This window comes from Podarcis filfolensis, assembly GCF_964270895.1.
Source record: "Podarcis filfolensis genome assembly, chromosome: 7".
NCBI classification, from domain to species: Eukaryota; Metazoa; Chordata; class Lepidosauria; order Squamata; family Lacertidae; genus Podarcis; species Podarcis filfolensis.
Genome location: NC_139603.1, coordinates 90585054 through 90611586, shown reverse-complemented (window position 1 = coordinate 90611586; position 26533 = coordinate 90585054). Strand labels below are relative to the sequence as shown.

The window sequence follows — 26533 nt, the reverse complement described above, 5'->3', positions numbered from 1 at the left end:
GCAGCAGCAGCAGCACAACACAAATAGCAACACTAGACCAGCAGGTAAAAATTAATCGGCAGAAAGTGCAAGCAAGAGCAGCACAAACCAACAATTTCCCCAGGCCAAGCCAAAAGGCAAAATTCTTAACAAATGATGAGGCCAGGTGGATCTTCCTTGATACTTTATGCATTCGTAAAGGCAGATGTCACAGCCAAAAGGCCCTGCTGTGTGTGATCATTTTTTCAAGGTAGAAATGGAAGGTTGGGTGGAAGGGAGACAGGGTGGATAAAAATCAACAAACAAACCCAAAAACCAGATTTTTAAAATTTAAATCACATTTTAAAAAATAAGATGCTTTGGGAGGAAAAATCTTTCTAATGATAGTTTTCTATTTAAGTTACATTATAGTCCAAATGCTTAAATTTTTCGGTAAATGAATTTTCCAGAGGTTTCTGTAAGATTATTTGGGGCAGTTGTAAATATTAAGATTATACCAGCAAGAATGAGTCTTTCTGTAAAAAAAGTCTTACTGACTAGTGATTTAAATTGTGATACATTCAAGACTCTTCAGCTGAAAAGGTCTTCCAAAGTGGCTTACAGTGATTGATAAGAAGGCAGTCTTCTCCCTCAGGCTCACCATCTTAAGACACACAACAAAAGGGAAACAGACTGGAAGGGATAATGGAAAAAGTCAGCTCAGGCACTCGTTCTTAGTTACAGAGGTAAAAATGTAAAGGTAAAGGACCCCTGGGCAGTTAAGTCCAGTCAAAGGTGACTATGGGGTTGCGGCACTCATCTCGCTTTCAGGCCGAGGGAGCCAGCATTTGTCTAGTTCAGGGGTCTGCAACCTAAGGCCCATGGGCCACAAGTGGCCCATGGGAGTCGTTTAACCGGCCCATGGACCCCCACCGCCCACTCGGTTGGCTCCCATGCGGCGTGCTAAACCAGAGCAGAGCGGGGACTGCCTTCCGCGACGTTTGCCAGCTTCCCATTGGCTGAAGGAAGCTCCTGCAGCCAGTGGGAAGCTGCGCATGCCTCCTCCGCACCGGAAATAGCGTTTGCGCATGCACGCACGCACACTCCGGCCCACCGCAGCGTCTGCGGGATCGTGAACTGGCCCAAGCCACCAAAACTTTGCCGACCCCTGGTCTAGTTACAGAGACCTTGTAGTGAGCAGCAGGAGTGAAACGATTTGGAGAGGACCCAAATGTTTGTGGTCTTGCAGCAGAAGCAATGAGGAGGTCCTGCAGTGCTGCTGCCCCATCAGTCTGATGGAATGGAATCCATTGTGCAGTTATTAGATCCTTTTGGAGATCCTTTTGGAACTCTGCACAGTCTGTCTTCATTTTATCACCTCAAACAGTTTGGTATTATCAACACACTTGGCTGCCTCACTTCTCACCCCTAGCTTTAAGTCCTTTGTGAACAAGTTAAGCACGGCTCTCAGTACTGATCCTTGGGGTTGGGGGGGGGGCCTTGGACTCCTTGCCTGCAAAAGTTAGTTCAGGCGCAGCAATCTGCTCTGCATCTTCCGCTGTGAAGACAGATGTAAATAATTCATTCGGCTTTTCTGCAATCTCCTTATCCTTCTTCAGCACTCCGATGTGATCCAAGGGTTAAACTGCCCCCCCACCCAAAAAAGTGGGCCGGTAGGAGAGAATAATAAGAGGTGTTTTTGTTTGTTTTTGTTTTTTAGTGTTTCCCAAAATTTCCAGGTTTTCCTTGGGGAATAATTGAAATAATCCTCAGGAAAATTCAAGAAAACTTTTCCCCCTTTTAAAATTTGTGTTTTCCCCCTTCTGGGCCCTTCACATCTCACCTTCTGCAGAGACAGGCTTTGCTGTCTTTAAAATGACAGAAAATGAAAAACTCGGCACCTTGTCTCTTCCAGCATCAGGCTGCCCTGTCCCTCCAGACTCTTGAATCTTGGCTTTTTCAGAAGGCAAATAAGTGGACAGTAAGACCCTGGTTATTGTTGGCTTTTGGTATTGAGTGATCTAAGGCCATGTGCGTACTAAAACTTTGTACCGCACCTCATTATTTTAGGCACTTGGTGTAGCAAATGGTATTTATTTCCACTTGAGTCAGTGGTGTTCTGATCCTTTCAAGCTGGAGCCTCTTGTGTGGATAAGCCCACATCTGGTGTTTGGAGTGACTAGGAAGGGCCTGGCGGAGATGTGGGGGATGTGTGACCTTGCGCTTGGGGGCAATGTGCCAAGTGATCCTTTTGCTAGCGGTGGCTCCAGAGACGGGGCTCTTGTAGCAGACCCTCGCCCAGGGTAGGCAACCTTGGAGAGGTGCAGGGTGCATGTGAGCAGGGCTTTGGCGGTCGGCGCATCCTTCTCTGCTGCATTTTTGGGTGGTCCGAGATGCCGTCCTCTTGCTCTGGAGCTAGCATGCTTTTGTTGCAGGGTTGTGATTTGTCTACAGCTGGTCTGGTTTGGTTCCCACCTATCCTAGTATTGGCATTAGCTGGTTTTGTTCTCCCACCATATGGAATTGTCTTAAAAAGAAGATGACTCAGTGGCAGAGCTTTTTCCTGCCATGAAAGAAAATCCAGTTGTAAAAAGCCTTTCACTATTTTATATCACTCTGCCAGATTGAAATCTCTCTCTCTCTTTGTCTCCTGTAGAGACTATTATATTTTGATAATAAAATTCCTGCTATGTGAGACAGAGAAGTCATGTCATCTTGCTCAGTAAAAAGGGTTGCATGCTTTTCGCATAGTCAAAGGTTGAAATATTGCTCCTGCTGGGCAGCTTCTAGTCTTGAGGCAATTCTGAGCTGGGATGGCTATTGTCAAGCTAGAGTTCCTGGGCAGCCCTTTGGCTCAAGTGAGCATGCAGGAGGGAAGGGAAATTCCTCAAAGGAAGGGAAATGTGGTTAAGACAAAACAAAAAAATGCAATCAAACCTCGGTTGTCGAACGGAATCTGTTCCAGAAGCCCGTTTGGCTTCTGAAAGGTTTGACAACTGAGGTGCGGCTTCCGATTGGCTGCAGGAGCTTCCTGCACTCAATCGGAAGCTTCGTCGGATGTTTGGTTTCTAAAAAACATTTGAAAACCGGAACACGTCTGAGTTTTTGGTGTTATTTGACTGTATATGGAGAAAGCAGAGGGCAAGAGGAGGCCTGTGGCCACCTGCAGTGCACCAAGAGATGTGCTGTTTGTGGGCACTTCTCAGTGCCTTGCTCCGACTCCCCTCTGCCCTCTGTCTTTGCATCTCCTAAGAGAAGGCATACAGTTCTGGATAAGAGAGCCCCAGTTAGCTACTGCCTTGGCCAGTGCACTCAAGTAAATCTCAAGGTTTTAGCTTATCTGTTCTTCACATGGGGACACACTGAGCAAACCACAGGCACTGTTGAGTCCCTCACTTCATAGGTCTTTCCCTAGTCTGCCGTGGAGCTAAGAAACTTGGCTCCTGTGTATGTAGCTGAAACTCTGGGGCTGCCGTGCTATCCAGTGGGGTTGGCACCAGTTAAGGAATGTTGGGTGAGTCAGCCACACATTCTTGCCGGCTGCCTTGCTTCTCTGTCCTCCCCTCTTGCTCCACCCTCCAGCTCTTGGGAACTCTGTGCCTGAGTTAGGAAGAAGGCAGCCTGGCTACTGAGGCAGTAAGATCAGCAGATGCCACACAGTCTTCCAGCCATTGACATGGGCTGCCCTTTTGCCTCATCTCTCTGCCCACTTTGCCATAGTTGCAGCAGGCGGGTTTCTGCATCTGGCAGGCCTACAATAGCTGCTCAGTCCCCCTGCAGATCTGTGGTCAACCCTTTGCCTGTGTGGATTTCTCAGAGGGCTTTGGCTCAGGGAGTTCCTCAGGTTTAGGATACTAAACAAGCCACACAGGCCTTCTGCACAGGCCTCCTGAAGAATCCTATTGGTCAAATCTTCATATGGACCAAGAGTAGTGTAGAAATAGGAAAGTTTTGCCAGGGGGGTAATGGAAAAATTGAACCCCTCCCCCCAAAAAAAACATTCTTCTGGGTTTTTTCCAGGGGTTGACATTTTGAGAGTGATGTGTGAGCAACCACACCCATTGTAAAGGGTGTAAAAATCCACTTGTCAGGTGACTAAGCCCAGTGTACCCACCCTTCTGCTTCCCAGACTTCCCAGTTTCTCATGATTGAATGCCGTGATCAGTGATTACCTTCAACCACTGTGGGCTTTTATGTTTTGCCCTTGTGTGCATTTAAGTGGCTGCCATCTGGTTCTTGATTGCCTGAACCTGGCCCCTATTTCTACTGGCTGGAGGCAAAGCCCTGAAGGATGACCCCTCTGTGTGGGGTTGCCAGCCATGGGGGCCAGAACAGCTGCTTGAGGTCAGTGGCGATGCTGCCGCACAGCCTTGCTCATCTCTCTTTCTGTTGTTGCAGAGTGGAAACAGCTTCCATGTCTTCGACCAAGGCCAGTTTGCCAAGGAAGTCCTTCCTAAATACTTCAAACACAACAACATGGCCAGCTTTGTCCGGCAGCTGAATATGTGTAAGTATATTCTCTGTTTGGTGCACAGTTTGTGTGCTTGACTTCAGAAGTCTCTTGTGAACACGAGGGGCTTGCCTGAAGGTAGGGTTAGGGCACCTTGGCAGTTCGTCAGAACATGAGCTGCACCGTGCAGGACTTGTGGGCAAAAGTGCAGGGGCTTCTCAGGCTGGCCTAGTAGCTTCTTCAGGTGTAGTGAAGAAAAGAGTGAAGTCCTCTTCTGCCGTACGGCGGATCATCTTGGCACAATTAGGTTAGGATCAAATGTTTGGCACTGTTAACATAGAATTGGCATTGTCTACGAAAAGTGTCTGGGTTAAAGAAAAGGTTGATTACCAGGCCTGCAAGCTGGACTACAAGGGGTCTGTCATGGAGGAGCTTGTGCCTCCTTACGTGGGACTCAAACAGGAGGTAGAAGGTTCATGGAGAACATGACTGTGAACAGCTAATGGCTCTAAATGTGAAAAACGAGAACTCCATCTTCAGAGAGGGCGTATTCTGAGTTCTAAACAGGAACGTCCATCACTGCTTGTGGCCAGCCAGGTGCCTCGGGGGGGGACGAGTTTGGACTAGGTGAACCGTGCTCTGCTCTAGCAAGGCAATTTGTGTTTCCTCCTCCTGGAACACCTGCCTTGCATTTTGGGAGCTGAGATCATTCGCTGATGTGCTATTTTGTATGATTCACTTTGGAAAGTTGGCTCAGGAAAATGACAGCATTAAGCAACCTGCAGACTCAGCAGATACTACTTTCTGGTTCTGATGCTGGGGGAAAGCAAAGTCTCGGAGTTGGGAGGTCCAGTTGCCCTACAGGCTTACGCTGCATGTGAAATACAGGCTGGCTTCTCCAGCATTCTCCTGACCTTCTTGCCAACCTGCTCTGCTCCTTTGCCTTCCAGATGGCTTCCGGAAAGTAATCCACATCGAGCAGGGTGGTCTGGTGAAGCCTGAGAAGGATGACACTGAATTCCAGCACCACTACTTCCTCCGCGGCCAAGAACACCTCCTAGAGAACATCAAGAGGAAAGTAACCAATGTGAGTCCTTCGTAACAGTCGCTGGCCCAGATTCAAAGGAGCTTTTGAGGAACGGGATGGAAACAGCACTGTTTCTTTCAGCCATTACCTGCCTTGGTGCTTCAGGATAGTGCAGAGAGCAGATTTCTGCTTCTTCCTTCTCAGTGTTTTTGGCTTTTGCCTTGTCTTGTCTGAACTTTGGCTCAGATCACCCAATTTGAGGTGGCCTGTGATAGGCACCTGGGTGGGTGAGAGTGTGCGCATGCATAAGTGAGCTCACAGAAGAATATGAACTTGCCAACGCGCCACCTTCTCCTGTGTGCTTCTGTGTATGGCAGGAGGCCCTGGCAATCTCTCCTCTTGTTGAACTTTTCTTTTTGCACTGCTTGCCTTGCTGAGCAGCCTGGAAGTCCCTTGCTCAGCTGAAGCCATCTTGTAGGCTAGGATGTCTTGCATATCATGTCACGTTAATCAGTGCACCTCTCTTGCATTGAGAATGCTCCCTAAATAAGCCTGTCTGTAAATTCTGCAGTCTGTTGGCTGTCCTCGTGCCTCTTCGGTCTCTGCTTATCTGTAGTGCCCCTTGTGCATGTAAACTGTTCACCAGAAGCAACAAACCGCATTCCCAAAATTGTTTCATGAAAGCAGCAAATAGCTTTCTCTCTGAAACTGAGATTAGCCTAACTGAGGAGAAGGCAGAAGCTACACAGAACCCTTACCTATGTGCCCCTGTTTCCATACTCTCACTGCCCTGCCCCCCACTGTTCAAACTTGCTTGTTTCTGTTACTTCCCTGAGCCATGCCCCCTGAGCCATGCTTGAGGGTGTTTTTTTTAACAGTCAAATGTGTGTGTGCAAAATTGCAGTACACACACAAAGACAGACAAACAGAGAGAGAGAGAGAAAGAGAGAGAGAGCGCTAGAAAATTCAGAAGTACATCATACTCTGCCATGCAGTAGCCAAGGAGCAGAGTGGCAGTGCATGCTGGGAAGCACAAGCAAATAAAATTACACTTCAGTGAACTGTGTGCTTGCCTGCTGTGCTGGCAAATGGGTGATCCTACCACTTTTTGAGATGGGCTCAGGAACCGCCTTTGCCAGGGTGTGCAGTTTATACGGCATTGGTCTTCAGCAGCTTTGTTGGACTCTGACTGTAGCTGTCTTTGAGAAGAGGCAGTGCACACTCTGTCTGTGATGCTCAGCCAGCTATTTTCTCGTTTGGAAGCCATGAAGAGCCATAAGTAAGAAATCTTCCTCTGCCTGCAGGTATCTGGCATAAAGAATGAAGATATCAAGGTTCGCCAGGACAGCGTGACAAAGATATTGACTGATGTCCAGGCAATGAAGGGCAAGCAGGAGAGCATGGACTCCAAGCTGATAGCCATGAAGCAGTATGTACAATGCAAGGGGCAGGGGGGAAAGGGTATTCTGGGTTTGGGAGGGGGAGTCTACCTTGCTTTGTGTTCTAGCCCCCTCTGCTGGCAGGTAGCATAATATGCTAACCGCCTGATGGCTGCAGGAATTGAACTCACTCCTTAGCAAACTTTCTTGCCCGGTGATGGACTGCTGTGTTTTTGTCTTCAATTCTCTCACCCAGCATGTTGAGTTTTCAATGCTAACGTTGTCTCTTCCATCTAGGGTGGTGTATCACCCATTAGCCGCCAGGGTAACGTTAATAATAGCAAAGCAACTATTGATGCACCCATAGCACACTTAAAATGACAAGCGGCAACCACAGTTGTTAAACTAGTTAGCAGCCCTTCTGACATGTCCTTGCTGTGTAACTTGTGGCACTTTACCATGTGGACTTTGCCCTGTTATTGATCAGTTTTCCTCTTGTACAGTAGTGCCCTTGTTAAGAGAAGAATAAATACCATAGATTCTGACATATTAGGCGACTGGGCGTATAAAACGACCTGCAACTTTTGCTGTTCTATTTTAGAGTTTTAGAGTTAGAGAGTTTGAGCGCCGCCAGGGGCAGAGCACGCACCCCTCCACTGCCTCTGCTGTCACAGCAGCAGCAGCAGCAGCCCGAGGCGAGGCGTTTGGCGGGTGGGCGAGCGCTGCACTCGGAAGGACTTTCCGTGTCCCCCTCTGTGGGGAGGGAGGAGGAGCGACGGCAGAAGGAGCGCCTCTTCTCACCGGCTCCCTCTCCTCCTTCCCAACGCGTATACCTGGCGTATAAGACAACCCCCGACTTTTGGGGTGATTTTCCAGGGATAAAAAGTCGTCTTGTATGCCGGAACATACGGTACTAATTTTTAAAAATTACATCAGCAGCTAAGATTAATTTTTTTTTACAAATTAAACTCTTGGTGGAACAGTGCTGCTTTATTTTGACACTGACAGATGGAGGCACAGGCTGGTTCCAACTTGGGAAAGGCCTTTTTTTAGACCACCATAGTTGTGAAGGGCAGGAGAAAGGCATCTGCACTCAGCATGTCCTGCTTGCGGGCTTCCGCTTTCTGTTTGGCCACTGCGAGAACAGGATGTGGGACATGATGAGCCCCCTTCGCCCTGATCCAGCCCCGGGGCTCGTATGCGCTCCACTTGGAGTTTACAGAGCAGGGAGTTTCTTGCCTGTGTGGGACAACTGCTTAACGTTTGCTTATCCCAGGCTATTGAGGACTTGAAAAATTTGCCTTGCCTTCTCTCCAGGCACAGGTGGAAGGTGAGGCATGCAGTGAGCAGCTGGCGGTTGGCAGTTTGTGTTCCGGCTCAGTTGTAGGGGAGACCCAGGAAGGAGTGTCTGATGCTTTCCCCTGGGGAGTGGAGCCTCGAAAGGAGGGCTTAGCTTGCACCAGAATTCCCCAGAGCACTTTTCCTGCACCCACACATTTGAGAACTTAAAGGGAAGAGTTCTGGAGCCCAGGGGACATTTCTTCAGGCTGGTTTGATGGCCAGCAATGAAGTCCCTCTGTAAATCATCTGCAGCTGCAGAGGATGGCTCATTTTGGTGAGTGGGGGCATGAAGGCAAAGGCTTGCAAATCCCACTTTTCCTGGAAGATTAGTCAGTGGCTTGAAGCAGCAACCCCTTCCTGTTTTATGGCTGCTGTGATGCCCCTCCTGGCAGCTTTGGGCCCAGCTGTTCTCTTGCCAGGACAGGAACTCTGATCCCTCCAGCCGTAAACAGCTTGACTCCTCGCCCATGGAATGTGGAGCTTGATGACCACTCGGTCTCTTGAGTCATCCAGTCTTGCGGCTTTCTGGTGGGGCTTTGGCCATTCTGAAATGTTGCTGGCCAAGGTCAGGTTTTGCCAAGCTGCTTGAAACTGCTTACAGAAGGGAGGGTATTCCAGGCGGACTTGTTGCCTGGCTGTGCCCTAGAGTTCCTCTTCAAGCCCAGAGACCAGGCCTGCATGCTTCTTGCCTGCCCACAGCGGTGCTGCTCGGGGTCATAGTGTGGCGAAGCTTGGCCTCCCTGTCTTGGTTAGACAGTGGTGTCTGGGAATTAAGGGCTTCAGTACCACCTCCCTATCTGGCAGAAGAAAGAAGCCCAATGGTGCCTTTTCAGAACCTCATTCTCCTTGGTGTAGACCAGGGGTGATTCAGCTCCACAGTGATTTTGTTCCTGCTCCATCAAGACTCTGCCAATTTTGACAATAACTGCAAAAAAAGGAAAACAGTATTTCAAAGTAGACTCAGTGCTGGGTATGGCAACTTGCCTCCTCCCCTCACCATCAGTTTGAGGCTGTGATGAGTGGGCAAGGGAAGAGGGGAGTGAGTTGCCAAACCCCTTCTCATCTGTGGAGGAGGGACAGTGTGTGTGCTGGTGTGTTTCTGCCCGCGTGTGTCTTGTGTGTATATATATATATATATATACTCCTCATGTAAACAAGGAAATGACTGACTTAAGAGATCAAAAAGCTGAGGGGGTGCTTTCTGCTGTCCGTAGAGGGCACAAAGCCTACTTGCTTAAGCATAAACTCTGAAGTTCTTGAGGAGCCAGGAGTGTGAAGGTTTGTTAGCTGTGCTTCATCTTGGTCCTCCCCTCTGGCCAATCCAGGGTTGTAGCAAACTCTCACGGGCCCCAAAGAGACAAGCCTTCCCAGGGCAGCTTCCTGGGCTGATTCTTCTTAGCTTCTGCATGCAGTGCAGAACTACTGACCGCTGCTGTGGCCTGCGCAGGCCAAGCCAATTGCCGGGAGCACCTTGTTCTCACTGTGCAAAATCACAGTGCCCTGGAAGAAGGGAGGGGTAAGGGCAATACCTACAGTGGCCTTCTTGAGTTTAGCGATCCCGAACTTGAAGGGTCTAAACACAAGATCCACATAGGAAGATTGGCCCTCTTTTTCGTTAATTGTAACACCATCAGTTCAAGTGGCACCTCAAGGAGTACAAAACAGAAAACTGGTCCCTCATTAGCCCCCCCCCAAAAGATCACTCAGTCTTTGGTTGGGAGGTAAGGGAGAGGCTGGCCTAATGTGGGGTGGCTGTGATCAAGTCCACCTCCACATAGCTGGCCTTCTTTTTGGTATGTCCCATGGAAGAGCTTACAGTCTTCAAACAAAAACATCTTGGAGGTCCCAGGCCACAGGGAGGTTAGGCTGGCCTCAACCAGAGCGAGGGCTTTTTCGGCCGTGGCCCCGATCTGGTGGAACACTCTTTCACAAGAGACTAGGGCCCTGCGGGACTTGACATCTTTCCGCAGGGCCTGCAAGACGGAGCTGTTCCACCAGGCCTTTGGCCGAGGCACAGCCTGACCCCCTCCTTTGGTAATCCTCACAGAACTCTAGTCCAGTGGTTGCCATCAATTTGATTTGAACTGATTTTATAATGAATTGATTTTAGAATGCTGTGTTACTTTTATTGTTGTTAGCAGCTCTGAGCCCAGCTTCGGCTGGGGAGGGCAGGATATAAATAAATTATTATTATTATTATTATTGGGAAAATTAGTAGGCCCATGTTTTGGCGTGCGTCCGAAGAGCTTAGGTGCTGCATCCGACCAGTGGGCCCTCTGGGGAGACCACAAGCAGGACATGAGCGTAAGAGCACTCTGATGTTTCTCAGCGTGGCATTTAAAGCGCTGGGTGTTAAAAAAAAGAGGGGGCAGGGGAGATCTCAAGGAATAAAGTGTTTGTAGTGAAAGGTTGGATGGGTAAATGCAAGAGGCCATTTTGGCCCAAGGGGGCTTTTAGAGCCCTGGCTTCGAATCCTGCCCTGACTGCGAAAGGGAATGTTTCTATTGTCCGCCTCCAATGCATGCTTGTAAAGGCCGATGGGCCTGCACCTTGTGGTGCATAGTGCTGTATAGGAGATGTTAATGTTTAATAACTAGCCAGTCCCTCCAAAGCCAGAACAACACTTAGGGGGGCTGCTGTGGGGAAGGCAGGTGGGCTTTGGGGGCCCAAGCTTGGCAGTGCTTCGCTTTGGAAAATCTCCCTCTCGGCCTTTGAGAGCGTCAGCTTCCGCTGGCCTCTCTTTCCCCTTCCTATGTTTTCATTTGTTTTCAATTCCTAACCACCTCCTAAAAATGGAATCTGTGAGCCAGAAGCTTCCTTTCAGGGATTTTTTTTTAAAGTTTGGAGCGGTTGTGGTTTTGAACCTGATAGCTGCCTTTTAAAAGCTGCTGTTGGCTCTTTTATCACGAGACGTGTAGCTCCTGAGCTTGATGTCTCCTAGGTGAGCCTAGCAAACGCTTCTTGGGGGCTTGGGAAGCCAGACTCATGTCAAATGCAAGAGTAATGGCCTTAGGCCTGGTTCCAGATCCCACAACCAGCTGGGCTGAGGCTGAGGGTGGTGAGGGAAATGGCACCAGGTGAGTCGCGTGCGCTCTGCTTTGGTCATCTTGGCTGTGGAATCATGCTTGCAGTGGTGGGGCAGCACCTGACACTCAAAGTACGGCATCGGGGTGGGGCATTTCTGGTGACTCTCAAGATGCTGCTGGACTCCAACTCCCAGTATGCTCCCTGACAGTTGGCCAGGCTGACCGGGACCAATAGGGTGGCTTGGAGCCAATCAGCGTTTAGAGGGCGGCCATCCCTGTGCTGTGGACATTAACCCATTTATTCTGGCCTTGAGTGGAAAGTAAATCCGGATATCACTGTAATTATGTAACATGTTTATGACCTGCCTGGAAATTCTTAGTTAATATAAGACTGTTTTGCTTGTTGGCTTGATTTAAATGGTATCATTTATGTTATTGTAACCAGCCCTGGGGTCTCCTGCTGAGGGGTGGAATGGTGACAGCAGCAGCAGCAGCAGCAGCCTCTACCAAACTTCCAGTATAAGAGTCAGGGTGGATTTGATTTAAATCACAATTTAAATCACTAGTCAGTAAGACTTGATTTAAATAATTTTTTTACAGAAAGACTCAGTTTTGCTGGTATAATCTTAACATTTACAACCAGATGAAGGCTTCATTTTTGGAAAAATAAATTTTCAGAGTAGTTTTTGCAGTTATCAAAAATCACTGATTTGGTTATACTACTAGAAATACATAGACAGATAATTATGAAATTATTGTGAGGTTTAATAAGTTAACTGTGAACGCTTATTAGTTAACTGGCAAGCACTTCAAGGTATCGCCAAGGACTTAACAGATTTAGTAAGTGAACTGTTTATATTTGGACAGCTTTTCTGCTGTACTTTATTGGAAGGAGAAAAATAATTTCCTTAATAACAATTTAAACAATTTGTTTAAATAAAACAATAGCATTATAGCATATGTATCCATGTTTGTTAACGGATGTGGTTAAACAATTTTTTTTACAAAAGAACTTAGACTGAGTTTTAGCACACATGAAAAACTTAAAACAAATCCTTAGTTCCTGATGAATAGCCTTTGGACTATAATGTAACTTGAATAGAAAACTATCTTTATAAATATTTTTCCTCCAAAAGCATTTTATTTTAAAAATCCAATTTAAATAAAAAAAAATCCGATTTTTTTGATATGTATTTTTTTAATCATTGATTTTTATCCACCCTGATAGGCCTATTTTGGGGGATAACAAAAGAAAGGGTGCAAATCATCTTAAATATGATAGCTTTGATAAGTTCACCACCAAGTTGGCGAGGCTGGGAAGGTGAAATCAGCCGGTCCTGCTCCTCTCTCTCTCTCTCTGGTCTCTGAATCCTCGCAGGCCTTTCTTTCCAAGCAGGAAAGCGAGGCAGGAGGGCTCCAGTTGGTCTTGCTGCAGTGTCTTCTCCGTGAGCCTAATTCTAAACAGATTTCTGGGAGCGGGGGCCGAGCGGGGTGACTGCACCTGTGTTTACCGGGGCCTTCCCCCAGCCGCCTTTGGGGGCTCCGTTTAGCTTGGCTCGGCATGTCGAAGGCCTGCCGCGGGGACGCCGCAAGTACTTCCTCCTGGCCAGACTGCGTTTACAAGGCCCTGCCGTTTTTACAAGGCCCCCGTCGCCCACAGAACGAGGAGGTTTAAAATTTCTCTTGGTAAAAATAAATCCGAGCAGACACCCTTATCTGGCCTTCTGCCGCCACCATCCTCTTCTTCCCTCTAACGGAATTAGTTTCCCTGATGCGGCACCTCTCCTTCTCCTCCCCCCCCCCCCCGCTAAATCATACCAAATAATAATTCTGACCTGTGTTGCTCTCTTTATGGTTCCAAAAGCAACAATATATATTATCCTTCTGACACTCACCAGAGGGGATATTTTTTGCGCTGGAACATTTGCAGAAAAGATTGTGTCTGTCAGTAACGGGCTGCAGAAAAGCTGAGCTTGGGCCTAATGGAGCCAGAGAAGGGATGGCCAAGCTGGAGCCGCCAGCCGCCTCGGAAATGCCTCATTAGAGGAAGCTGCCGGCCTGCAGGGCCCCGGGGCCCGAAAGCAGCCTTGGCTAGCGGTGGACAAGCAGGAAAAGGAAAAAGGTCTAGGCTGGGAGCGGTGGCGTGAGGGTTCGCTGCTTCTCCTGACTCCCCTTCTGCATGCAGATTGTGTCCTGATTATTGGTTTAAGCTGGTGCTTCCCAAGCGTTTTGTTTCGGGGGCCCTGCCCTCTCGGTTCAATCAAATCATCCCCAGTGCCCCCTACTGTATAAAAAGCATTATTCAGATCAGCGGTTTGTACAGCCCACTAAGGAAGATCATGGCACAATAACATTCGAAACAGTAACAATGAATTGCACAGTTATTCCAAACCCAATTAACACTGTGTAATTAAATTAATTCAATTAACTTGATCCAGTGATACCAGCTTTTCAAAGTCGGATAGGCACTTCCCCACTTCTGCCCCCTCACCTCTTAGCACCTCCCTGGGTACTCACCCCCAGGGGGCGCTACCACCCACTTTGGGAACCACTGGTTTAAATGGGGGGGTAGAAGGGGATCTCGGGGGAAATTATCTCCCCCTCCTGTGTGCGCGCGCGCATGTGCTTCCCAGTGGGTTGGATCAAGTTTCCAGCTGCCAATTTCATCACTTTTCAAGACAGGTATTGCACTGTGGGTTAAACCACAGAGCCTAGGACTTGCCGATCAGAAGGTTGGCGGTTCGAATCCTCGCGACGGGGTGAGCTCCCATTGCTCGGTCCCTGCTCCTGCCAACCTAGAAGTTCAAAAGCACGTCAAAGTGCAAGTAGATAAATAGGTACTGCTCCGGCGGGAAGGTAAATGGCGTTTCCGTGCGCTGCTCTGGTTTGCCAGAAGCGGCTTAGTCCTGCTGGCCACATGAGCCGGAAGCTGTACGCCGGCTCCCTCGGCCAATAAAGCGAGATGAGCGCTGCAACCCCAGAGTCGGTCATGACTGGACCTAATGGTCAGGGGTCCCTTTACCTTTATTTTGAAAAGGAGGCTTGGCCCAGCCCTTGCCAGGATCAGCAGCCAGCCTCTTGAGTTCCCGATTCTCTCCTTTAAGACTCCCCCCACCTGCCTCCCCCCAGGGCAAGGAAGGAGGCTTCCCTGCCGGCACTCTGCCGTGTGCTGTGTTGGGAGGAGGCCAATACCCTGCCTGTGCAGCTGGCTGAGGTTTGGGAATGAGACATCACTTGCAAGGCCTGGACAAGGGGAAGAAGAATGGCTGTAAATCTCAGGGAAGGGAAATAAATGCCTTGCTTCCATTAAGGAGGTGCAGGAGACTGGAGCGCTGGCGTGGAGGAGGCTCCCTGGCCTCTTCCTTTCCAGCTGTCTCCTATCAAGTAGGCTTCATCCTTCAGAAAACCAGAGTGGTGGCATGGTGGCCTCCTGCCTCTCTGACGGTGACCCCGGCCCCCTTGTGCACCAAGAGTCAGAGCTCGTGGGGCTCCAGCCTAGCCTAGCCAAGGAAGCTGGCCGGTCAGTTTCCTTCTTCCCTCTGCCCCCTGGCCCATGTTTCCAGGTTCAGCCTTGCCTTGTCAAGAGCTCCAATTAGCTGGAGCATCTGAGGGGTGCATATGGAAGGCAGGTGAAGCTTTCTGAATGTGGGAAGATTCTTCATGCAGCGCAAACTGTGGAATGCCTTTGCCGAGGAGTCATTGGTGGCCACCAACCCGGATGGCTTTAAAAGAGGATTAGGCAAATTCATGAAGGAGAGGGTTGTAGAAGGCACGATGGCTCTTCTGTGCCACCAGGATCAGAGGCAGCAATCCTTTAGATCTCAGTTGCTGGAACCTGAGAGGGCTCTTCTGCTTGGGTCCTCTGGACTTTCCACGGGGGCATCTGGCTGACCACGGTGAGAGCAGGTTGCTGAACGGGTTGGGCCACAGGCCTGATCCAGCAGCTTCTTCTCATGTTCTTTCTAGTCCAGCTCCAGCCCTCCACTTCCTCCTTGTGGGGCTGGTGGGGAAGCTGCTTCTGCTCCATCTTCTGGGCTTCAGGTGTCTTAAGCCACGGCCAGTGTTCTTGAGCCCCAGGTGTTGGGCCGCAACTCCCACCATCCCCAGGCAGCTTAGCCGCTGGTCAGGAGTGATGGGAGCGGTGGGGTGACTCCACAGCCTGTCTGAAGGGCTGGTCTCCCCCCTGCACCCACACACATAGTGTGCACGGCCCTCTCCGCCTTGCTGACTTTAACGACTCCAGTCTTCTGGCTGATCCTGCCTGAGGCAGAGACGCTGGGCCAGGCTTTTATGACCTCTACATTAGACGGTTGTAATGTGGTGTGTTACTGCCTCTCTGTGCGAGATGCTGCATGGATTCCAGCTGTTCTGGCGAGTTGCACCGCAGCCCCTGCTTGTCACGGGGGACTTTGCTGGCCCACAGTCAACCGTCAGCTTCGTCTCAGAATTGCTTTGATGGGCTCTGAGCAAGACACTCGTTGTGAACTCTCTCGCTCTGCGTCTGTCTTTTTTCCTTCTCCTTTCTTCCTCCTTGCGCACAGCTGCGCTTTGGGCTTAGTCACTGCTTGAGATCATCTGAAGCTGGTTTTACTGGCCACGGTGTTCCATGAGGTTAAGGACTGCTGAAGTCGTAGTTTATGGCGGGCTCAGATGTGTGAGCCGCTGCCAGCTGCGTCCTGAGGCCGTGCCAGGAAAACCTGTGCTTCTGACTGTAGGCTTGCTGCTTTGCGTGCCGAGGCACCTTGTCCTGCGCCTAAAGTGGCCTCTCAACGGGCACCCACCACTTGCCCCAGGGGAGGGTGCTGGGGGAGGGCCGGGAAAAGTACCAAGAGGAGGTGCTCCATCTCTTCAGAGACATGGTGTTCAGCCTGTTCTGGCTGCGATCAGGTTTTGTAGTGGGGGGGGCGCTACTCCTGGCAAGGGGTCGCTTTCATCATCTTGGGCTAGTGGCAGAAAAAACCTGACCACAGTTATATATGAAGTGTCAGGGCCCACCTTAAAGGTAAAGGGTAAAGGGACCCCTGACCATTAGGTCCAGTCGTGGCCAACTCTGGGGTTGTGGCGCTCATCTCGCTTTATTGGCCGAGGGAGCTGGCGTACAGCTTCCGGGTCATGTGGCCAGCATGACTAAGCTGCTTCTGGCGAACCAGAGCAGTGCACGGAAACACTGTTTACCTTCCCACCGGAGCGGTACCTATTTATCTACTTGCACTTCGTGCTTTCGAACTGCTAGGTTGGCAGGAGCAGGGACCGAGCAACGGGAGCTCACCCCATTGCAGGGATTCGAACCGCCAGCCTTCTGATCGGCAAGTCCTAGGCTCTGTGGTTTAACCCACAGCACCACCCGCATCCCTATCCCACCTTTAATGCCCCATGCAATTTAGCAGCACCATGTCACCCACAGCACCCCAGTCTGAGGTGAGGCGGGTGGCAACTGCTGAGACAATTTTGCAGTGGTGGCCCCATTATTGTGGCATTCCCTTCCTGTATGGACCTGCCAACCTTGTTGTCATTTCAGCACCAAAGAAATTTTAATTCTCCCAGACCCATTTTGTGTGTGTGTGTCTGTGTTTGTGTTTAATACGTTGTTTTGTATAGCCCATCAGATTTCTGAAAAATAGAAAAAACTGCCGCCCTTGCAGAGCTTGTGGTGTGCAGTCTGGGATTTTTGTTTCCCTACTGTGGACAGGCAGGCTTTGACCCTGTGCAGCCATTGCCCAGTTCCGTTTGATTCTGGAGAAGGGAGCAGCTTTGCATCCTGCAAAGTGAAGAGGCAGCAGGCTCAAGCCAGCAACAAGCCCACCCCTCAAACAAGATGGCTGCATCTCCCTCCTTTCTTAGCTGCTTCTACTTGGGCACCTGCTGTTATCACCCTTGCCATATTCTTTTTTTTTTTTTGCAAGACTCTCCTTTCCCTTCCTCCCAAATTCCTGCCAGCAGCCATGTGATGAAGTCGCTGTTTGGCTTCCTCCAGGCCTTTGACAAGGCCTGTCTACAGGTGCTGTGCGGCAAGCCCCTCTCTGCTCTTTCTGAGTCGTACCATCCACCCTGGCTCCCTTTGATGTTTAAACATTGCACAGTGCAGGGGAGAGGGCAGAGGGCTCAGCAGTGCCGTGCTGGGACCCTCGATTGATGGCCTCATCTCCCAGCGCTGTAATGACCAAATGGGAGGGGGCTCCTTTCAGAATCCTGTTAAAATAGTTCCCCAGAGGATTTTAATTCTGAACTGCAGGCGCAAACCACCCACTGCACCCCTGGTTTTCCCACCACATGGCATGCCTCTCATCGTAATGACTTGCGAGGGTCTGTAACACCCCAGTCCCCATGCAGGTCCCCAAGTGCCCTGGCGCAAGGGCCTTTTGTTTAAAGACCAGAGCCAAGGGAATGTGTGGGTGGAGAAGCTCCTCTTTCTTGGAAGGAGTGGGGTGAACCCACACATTATTATTATTATTATTATTATTATTATTATTATTATTATTATTAATAATAATAATTTATTATTTATACCCTGCCCATCTGGCTGGGTTTCCCCAGCCACTCTGCAAAGGAGTTGGTGCAGCCGGTGGTTGCCTGTTCAGTTTCTAATAAGCAGGTGCCTTCTGGTTTAACTTTTATATGTCTACTGAAAACTCCTATTCCCCCAGGCCTATGCAGGCAATTAAGAATACATTTCCCTGCAGTGGTTTATTGATGTCTGTTTATAACCTTTTTTTAAAAAACATGTTTTTACTGCATGGTTTTATACATTTTTGTTGCAAATTGCTTTGATTTTTTCAAATGAAATAGCGTTCTATAAATATTTTTATAAACAGAAAGTGTTTTCCCACCCTGCAGAGAATAAGTCCTGGGATCACAAACATCCACCTACTAACTGAGAGCAACCTTTCATCCCTTCTGCAAGGGACCCCTTTGGAGACCCCACCTTAGGACAATGCGGGTGACCAGCAGACGCCTTTCTTTAGCACATCCCCAGAGCTTCCTGCGAGCAGAAAATGGGTCTTCTGCACTCAGGAAATACCAGGGCAAAGTAGGGGCTGCCTGTGGGAAGGAAATGCTGATCGGAGTGTTGGGTGCAACTGAGGCTGTGGAAGGAGTCAGCTGTCGCTTGCCGCCTTCAGCGGTGCAATTTTGTGTGCATTTGTGAGCACCTTTCCTAGGGCGGCTCCAGGAAAGCCCAGGGGGCTGTCCGTCCTCTGCAGAAAGATCTGGAACCCATATGATGCAGAGTTTTGGCCGAGTTTGGACATGATGCTCACCAGGTGACCCTGAGCTAGCTCCCCAATCCCCATGTGAGCCATATATAAGGCATAGGGTGCCATTTCTGCCACACCCACACCCAGTGCACCGCCTCCCATCATCAGCAGAGCAAAGGGACAGTCTTCTGACTCCTCTAGCGGCCTCATAGTTTTTAGGAGAGCACGCAGAGGGGCGGCGGTCTCCAGAAGGCCTGCAAAGAGTTAACAGCCCTTTTTTTGAGTGGGAGGAGGGAAACTCAAAGACTTTCCTTCGCACACTGTTTTATAGAGCAATTAAATGGCGGTGAAGAGTTTATATGGGCCGACTTCAAAGGTTTCATTTCAGGGGTTATGAAAAGATCTTAGGAGTGTTTTATTTATCCAATTTTGTACCAGAATGACATAAACTCTTACCCTCTGCCCACCTGCCTCTCTTAAAACTCCCCCTCCCCGCCCCCAGGGGAGGGCCAGAGTCCAGACTCCCAGGCCTACCTTTCCACATCCTCCTCCCAAGCAGTTTGTAAAGTGAGGAGGCAGGTGGGGCTCAACATCTGACCCAGGATCCGACCGCCCTGATCCTGAGAGGCCTTCAGGGGGCTCAAATACTTTTGTATTTGCAAGCACAGTTTGTGGGGAGGGGCTTTTTAGTGGCAAATGAACCTCGGTAGCCTCTGTCTTTGATGAGAGAGCATACCATGGCTGCAGCTACATCACCGACAGCACCTAGCTGAGATTCCTTCATTGCAGGGGATTGGACTGGACCAGACAACCCTGAAGGTCCCTTCCAACTCTACAATTCTATCCAAAGTTACAATAAATTTACGCTAGGTTTTAGAGTTTCTAAGCCCTCTTGTTCCTGAGGAGACATCCTGCTTCCAGTTCTGCCTTGCTAATGCGTGAAATAGGGAAGGGTGTGAAATGGGGTCTTCCCAGTTTGGGGTACTTCCCTAAGAAAACCTGCCGGAAATTATGGTCAGGGTTTTCCAAAGACACTGCTAGGACATCCCTCCTGGGCCAGACCCAGGGTCCTCCTCTAGCTCAGCATCCGGGTTCCACCAGCCGCCACCCAGATGTGCCTGGGGAGCCCACAAGCAGAGGCATTCCCTTGATGTACCCCCAGCCCAGTTGCTGCCTTGCTACCCCTGAAGGGAGAGGCTCCTTTAGCTGTGGTGCTGAATAGCTGCCCACCGACCTGCCTCCCTCAAATTTGTTTCACTTGGTGGACCACCCACCCGCGTGCCTATATGAAAAGCTTCCCCAAGGAGAGAGCGCTGGGTGTCTGCGCATTTCTGCTGCTTTTTATTGCTTGCCTGCATTCTGGGTCGTTAATTGCTTTTGCAAATTTTGTGATGCTTGCTTTTATACGGCTAGCTGCCGCAAGCTGCTTTGATGTTTAAAGTGTGATGCAAATGAAGGGCAGTATAGGAATTTAATAAACAACAACAACAACAACAGCAATTTTAAAAGTAAATGAAGCTTCCAGTATGTCTAGCCCAGAATAAAAATGGGCATGTATATTTTTCAAATATAAATAGTGGAAGTATATAAAAATAAACACTATTTTCCATCTTTCTGTAGGTTTTGTTTCATTTTGAAAAAAATAAACTTTTGATTTACAGTTTATTGTTTCTATTTTGAACTGGATATTTATGGGGGCACCGTATTTTAAGTGCTGAGGGCCCTGTGAGATGTTCATTCAGCCCTGCAGGCTTCCTCAGGCAGGCAAGAAAGCTGCCGCTCCCAAACGGATTGGAGCTGGGGCAGCACAGATTTCTCAGCATCTCCTAGGAGTCGGTTTCCATCAGCTTCTTGAAACGAATCGGTTACTGTGCTGCAGCTTTTTCTGTCTTCACCAGGCCGCATTCAGCTGCAGTCCTGAGCCACCCTGAGCCATCCCCCTTTCAGTCCCCAGTCCTCTGATCCATGAAATAGTATTTCCACAGTCCCTTTGGAGTACAGCCTGGAGACTTGCATGGAGGGGGAAGAGTGGGCCGGAGGGCAGCACTAGCTCAGGTGGAGTAAGGGTCCTCTGTCGGGCCACTGGCTGGAGGAGCGAGGCTCTGAGCCATCCTGCCCACCCCACACCTGAAGTGCCCAGCCTCTTCAAAAAGCATTGCAGAAGGCAGGTGCTTCCACATCCCACCTGGGCATTGGGTGCCAGCATGAAGCAGCCCCCCCCAACTCTATTTTGTGGCAGGAAGACTCTCTCTATTGCAGAATTCAAACAAAAAGCTTGGGTCGTTTAAATGCCCAAATTCAGAATGAAAAGGAGAAAGTAGAGACGGGGAGGCTGCCGCACTTGTGACTCTCACAGACATGACCAGGCTAATTTGGCTGCCTTCTTCCTTTTCAGTGAGAACGAAGCGCTGTGGCGGGAGGTGGCCAGTTTGCGGCAGAAGCACGCCCAGCAGCAGAAGGTGGTGAACAAGGTAAGCCCAGCCTTCACTTCTCAGCAAAAGGCAGCTTCCTCCCTGCCCTGCAGGCCACACAGTCAGCTGGAGGCCTGGGGCTGCTGACCTGCAGGGGGCTTGGCCAATGGACCCCCCAGAGCCTCGAGGGTGAAGGGCCGTTGTCTCTTAAGGACAGGAAACAAGACCTCTTTCAGCCAGCCTTCCACTGCCTTGGCATGATTCTAGATTGGAAGTTTTATATCACGGTCTTTCCGATCCAATTTCTCTCTCTGCGTAGTTGGCCCATCAGATCCCCACATTCTGTTTTTTCGGTCATGGATTTGTGTTGCTGTTCCACCACCTGCCATACACACCAGTCAGGAGAGCCTCGCAGAATGTAGGGGGATTCCCCCCTTCCACCTCTTTCGGGCACATGCACAGATATTTTTCCCCTGAGTATGCACCGTTCTAAAACCAATAACAGCAATTTCCCCTGCGTGCATGAGCAGTGCCAATTCCACATCAGAAAGCGCTCATGGACTACAGAGCATGTACAGAGCGGCTTCTGTTTGCTCATGAAAGAACCCCACATACCTGTCACTGGGAGAGGTCTTGAGTCCAGCCTGCTGGGTTTTACATGCTGGTGGTCAGCTGTGCGTGTGCTGGGGGAGATCTGAGCAGGGTGGTCCTTTCCAGAGTGCCTTTGGATCTCAGTCCAGCAGGATCCCCCCTCCTCCAGCTAGAAGTGTGCATTGCGCTTGGTGACATTTCGTTTTCTCTCCCACAGCTCATCCAGTTCTTGATCTCGCTGGTGCAGTCCAACCGTATCCTTGGAGTGAAGAGGAAGATGTAAGTGGGCTTCATCCAGAGGCCGTGCTTTGATTCTCCTCTTGGCTGGGAGCATCTCCCAGGGTGACTCTCAAGAACCATCCGTGGCGTTTAAGCCCAGCCTCTCATTGAGACATTTGCACCTGGAAAACTCCAGACTTGCCCTCGAGAAGCACCTCTGGGAGGAATTCCCATCTGCGCCTGCCTCTTCCTGTCTCTACTCCTGCCGTTTCTGCAGGAATACTTTGGGCATGGTTATCTGCTCATTCCCCCCTAAACACTCCTCCTCCCCACTCCTGATCCATTGATTATGTTTCTGTTGTGCTTTGAGTCTCCTTTTTGTAGCTTTATGATCTGTGATTCCTATATGACGGGGTTGGACTAGATGACCCTTGGTGTCCCTTACAATTCTATAATTCTGTGATTCTTAATTTTCTTCCTCTGCATAAGGCTGAGAAGCACCTACATGCTGCTTGTGAGGTGGGGGCGGGGGGTGTCTTTAAAACCAAACACACAGGAAGGGATATGGCTATATGATTTTGCAAGAGGGCAGCTCTCTTTGCTCCAGCAGGAAAGCAGGAGATGTCTTAAGGCTACAGATGGGCTCAGATGCTCCTTTGCAAGAAGGCAGTCCTGGAGTGGACACATGAAGTGGCTTCGGTGGGCTAGTCCCACACTCCTGGGTCCAGTGAAATGGGAGGAACCCCCAAGGCCAGCTCAGCCCCCTGTGGGCTGCACACCTGCTCTGGTCCCTGTCAGCCAGAGTAGCAACACAACCTGCAAACCCAAAACCGTTTCAGGGCTCCTGCTTCCAGAAAGCATCCTGCAGTGTCTGAGCTGACCCTAGAGCAGGCACAGGCAAACTCTCGCCTCCAGATGTTTTGGGACTACAACTCCCATCATCCCTAGCTAACAGGACCAGTGGTCAGGGATGATGGGAATTGTAGTCTCAAAACATCTGGAGGGCCGAGTTTGCCTATGCCTGACCTAGAGGGTGGGCTGCCTGAAACTGCCTGTCAGGAGCGATCTCTTCAGAAGTTCTGTAAACGGTCTGGTAGCCCCTTTGGTGCCTGCCTGCCGCCTCTGCTCTCTGTGCCTCACGGCTCTCTCTGGCTTTCCCTTCCAGCCCCTTGATGTTGAACGACAGCAGTTCAGCCCACGCCATGCCCAAGTACAGTCGCCAGTACTCTTTGGAGCACGTCCACAGCCAGCCTCCCTACTCCGTAAGTATTTGGCTGGGGCAGAGGGAAGCTGGGCTCCGGGGCAGCCCCAAGGAGGCAACCACCTTTTGGGCCCTCAAGGCTCCTAGGGCCTCATGCCAATATCTGTCCTCCTCACAGGCCTCCCCCCCGGCATACAGTGGTGCGAACCTGTACTCCCCGGACCCCTCCGCCAACTCCGGCCCCATCATCTCTGACGTCACAGAACTGGCCCAGTCCAGCCCCTCTGCCTCTCCCAGCAACAGCCTTGATGGAAGGTATGCAGCAGCCCGCCTTTGCTTGGTTCCCTGTGTGGGCGCCCAGATGGGCCTGGAGGGCACAGGCACTTCTGGTTGCAGGGGGAGGGGACGTCCAAGGCACAGAAATGGGGAAGCTGCCTGGGGGGTGGGGGTGGAACAGAACTGCCGACTGCACAGGCCCCAAGGCTCTCTCCCAGCCAAGGCTCTCTTGCGACTCCTGGCCTTTGGCAGATGTGGCCGGCAACTTTTCCCTCTGTGTCCAGGATGGCTGAAAAGTGGGTAGCTAAAAATTCATTTGAGTCAGTCAAGATTTTCAGCAAATTTCTAAATCAAAGTGACGGGGTGTGGCACGGAAGTCACTGTTGTACTGTTTTATTGTTGTTAGCCGCCCTGAGCCCGGCTTCGGGGAGGGCGGGATATAAATAAATTTTATTATTATTATTATTATTATTATTATTATTATTATTATTATTAAGGGCCAATCAAGTTTCAGAGGCGGTAATCTCAGGGTGGTTCTTCCCGCAGAAGAACTGCTCAGTCCAGGCCTTACAGGGTGTTAATTTACACACCCTTTGCTGGGGTTAGGTATTCTGGGTCACTGTGTGCTTCTGTGGAAGCCTGAATTCTGCCACCCAAAGAGGGAGGGAGAGAGAAGCGCCTCCTGCTTTTCGTTCACAAGAGGTTTTGCCCAGGAGTCCCCCTTCTTCCCAGGTGTGGTTGATTTTCCTTCTGCTCCCTTTGACTCACTCAAGGCTGGTGGACTGAGCTGAGCCCAAGGAGGCCTGGCTGTGTAAACGGACCCAAAGTGTGCGAGCAGCATTTTCTGTTGGTGCTTGGAATGCCAGCCTGAGATTCGCGGCAGATGCAGGAGCTTTCTTGCTGTGTAACTTTGCATATGGGCAGAGCTGCCTTCGCCTCATTGAGGGCACTCCCTTTGGAGGAGCTGCACTGAGCCCACTGCTGCGCCACTGCAGCCGCACGTTCCCCATCCCTGCGCACAGAGCCTGAGCTCCTGGAGGGCCACCAAGGGCGTTTTTCTCTGAGCCCTGTGCCCAGAAGCCCTTTGTCCTGTGCTGCTGAGCCATGAAGGGTCCGCTTGGCAAAGCCTTCTCTGCGTACAGGAACCTGTATCTCCTGGCCCTTGAAGTGGAGGGGACCTTCCTGGTTCTCTGCCCCAGACAGTTCCCAAGGCCAGCTGAGTTGTGAGCCGGACGCTGCTGGCATGGGGCAGAATCACTCGCCACAGCGGCAGCCCCCGTCTCTTGCCCTGAGTGTGCCTCTCCGCCAGGAACCTTCGCTTCGAAATGGGAACCAGATGCTTGCCTAAGTGGGTCATCACAGCTTTGTTCTTTTATACCTGGCGACAATTCCAGTGGGGCTAATTGAACCTCCCACATAAAGCCGTTTCGGGGAGTTTGGGTACTGGAGGGAATTTCCATCTGCCAGAGAAACTATGTTCACCCCCCCTTCCCATCTTCGTCTCTCTTTTAAAAATCCCCACTGCTGAGAAGCCACGGGTGGAGGAGGGGGTGGCAGAGCTTAGACTGATTCATTTCCCAAACCTCGGAAGAGAGGAAACGTGCGGCAGGATGAGCAGATCCAAAGGGCGGAAGCTTCCTGGGGTTGTCTGAGAGTCCTGTGTTTCCCAGAGTGGGCCGTGGTGTCCCCTGGCAAGGGGGCTCTGGGGCTGTAAATGACTTTGGAAAGCTGGTAGCGCTGGATCACGCTCCTCAGTTTTGTTGAATTAATGAATTAAGTTTATTGTATTATTAATCTTCCTTGATGGAGTGTGCAAACTGCTATTCTGAATAATTTTTACAGGGTAGGGCAGGGGGCACTGGGGATGAGTTAATGGGACCAAGGGGGTGGGGGCCAGAAAAAGTTTGGCACCCACTGTTGTAGAGAGCGACTGGTGGCAGCTGCTGACCATGTAGGAATACCGCTGTCTGCCCAGGGCTCACGTCTTACTTTCTTTCCATCCTTCTGTCTTAGGAGTAGTCCCGTGATCCACATCAAAGAGGAGCCCCCCAGCCCCTCTCGCAGCCCTCTGATTGAAGAAACCAGCCCCATCGGCACTCCTGCCATCGAGAGCCCCCTCTCTCCCTCCGCCTTCATCGACTCCATCTTGCAGGATGAGAAGCCCAGGGGCGTCATGGCCACAGCCCCTCTTGCCGACAGTGGCGGCAGCAGCACAGCCGCTGAACAGGCCCAGTCCCCCGAAAAGTGCCTCAGCGTCGCCTGCCTGGACAAGTAAGTGTGGGGTGCGCAGGGAGCACCTGGCTGCTGCCCGAGGGTTACGGGCTGGATCCAGTGGGTCCCTCACCCTGTCCTGCCGTCACCATCGCCATCCTTATCCCTACCCTCTTTCTCTTTGCGTACCTGCTTCTTTGTCCGGGGGGAGGGGGGTGGTTTTATTGACAGCATTTATATCCCACCTTCCCCCCCAAGGAGTTCAAGGTGGTGCACTAGGTGCTCCTCCTCATTTTATCCCCACAACCCTTCAAGGGAGGTTGGGCTGAGAGGAGGCAGTGACTGGCCCAAGTGGCGATGTGAACCTGGTCTCTCAAGTCCTGGTCCAGCGCTGCCTCTCGCAAAGTGGCTGTAGCCCGTTCTTCAGGCACGGTGCAGCCTGGATTGCCAATTGCTGCAGCCCTGAGCTGAGCCACTTTGTCCCAGACTCGAATCCTGCTTGCCCGTCTCCCTCTGGGGCACCTGGTTGGCCACTGTGGGGCAAGATGGGCCACTGGGCTGATTTAGCAGCCAGGCTCTTCTCATGCTCTCGCATCAGTTCTGGCAGAGGCAGTGAGTCTGCAGCTGGACTGAAGCCATTCGATCTGAAGCTGGAGGCTATGGGGCTGGAAGAAAGCTAACTTGCAAGGGAGAAGATCACTAGGCTAGTCTGCCCCCCGGCCTGCAAGTCTTGAGCTTCTTCCATAGAGTCATAGAACTGTATAGAGTTGGAAAGGACACGAAAGGGTCATCTGGTTCAACCACCGGCAATGCAGGAATCTTTCCCCCACTTGTCCCTGGGTGGGCTCGAACCACCAACCTTCAGGCGCACTGTTTCATCTTGGCCTCTTCAGCCCTCTGCTGCAGCCGAGGCTCAGGGGGAGCTGGGCTTCTGCATGTCTCCATTTGTCCCGAGAAGAGGAAAGGCCAGGATTCCCCTCCAGCCCAGGGATCCTGAGATCTCTTTGCAGTGCCAGGAGAGCCAGCTGTGGATGTCTTGACCCTCCAGGTCTTGGAGCAGACTATCTTAAGGCTGGTTTTAAACTTCTAGCCAGCCCATCCCAACAGCTTAGCCACAAGAGCCAGCGGGTGGTCAGTGAGGGAAGCCAGGAGCACCTGGTTCCCAGGAGAGCAAGAGGCGGCAGCCCCTTCCCTTCCTTTCTCTCTCTCTCCAGTCTGGCTGTGGACTCCTGGCCTCCCTCATCGCCTGC

At 50.8% G+C, this 26533-nt stretch overlaps 2 protein-coding genes across 3 annotated transcripts in view; one reads left to right on the top strand and one right to left on the bottom strand.

The window, feature by feature from the left end:
• The window catches only part of SLC52A2 (solute carrier family 52 member 2), a 304222-nt gene that overhangs the window by 219984 nt on the left and 57705 nt on the right, over positions 1-26533 (bottom strand). The window lies entirely within an intron of this gene.
• HSF1 (heat shock transcription factor 1) overlaps positions 1-26533 on the top strand; it is a 38700-nt gene that overhangs the window by 6252 nt on the left and 5915 nt on the right. For both annotated transcript variants that reach the window (XM_083622103.1, XM_083622102.1), the window contains exons 2-9: positions 4357-4465; positions 5359-5495; positions 6740-6864; positions 20770-20845; positions 21594-21655; positions 22761-22857; positions 22975-23111; positions 25086-25343. In XM_083622103.1, coding sequence (XP_083478229.1) covers positions 4357-4465; positions 5359-5495; positions 6740-6864; positions 20770-20845; positions 21594-21655; positions 22761-22857; positions 22975-23111; positions 25086-25343 — 1001 coding nt within the window. The remainder of the gene's footprint in view (positions 1-4356; positions 4466-5358; positions 5496-6739; positions 6865-20769; positions 20846-21593; positions 21656-22760; positions 22858-22974; positions 23112-25085; positions 25344-26533) is intronic.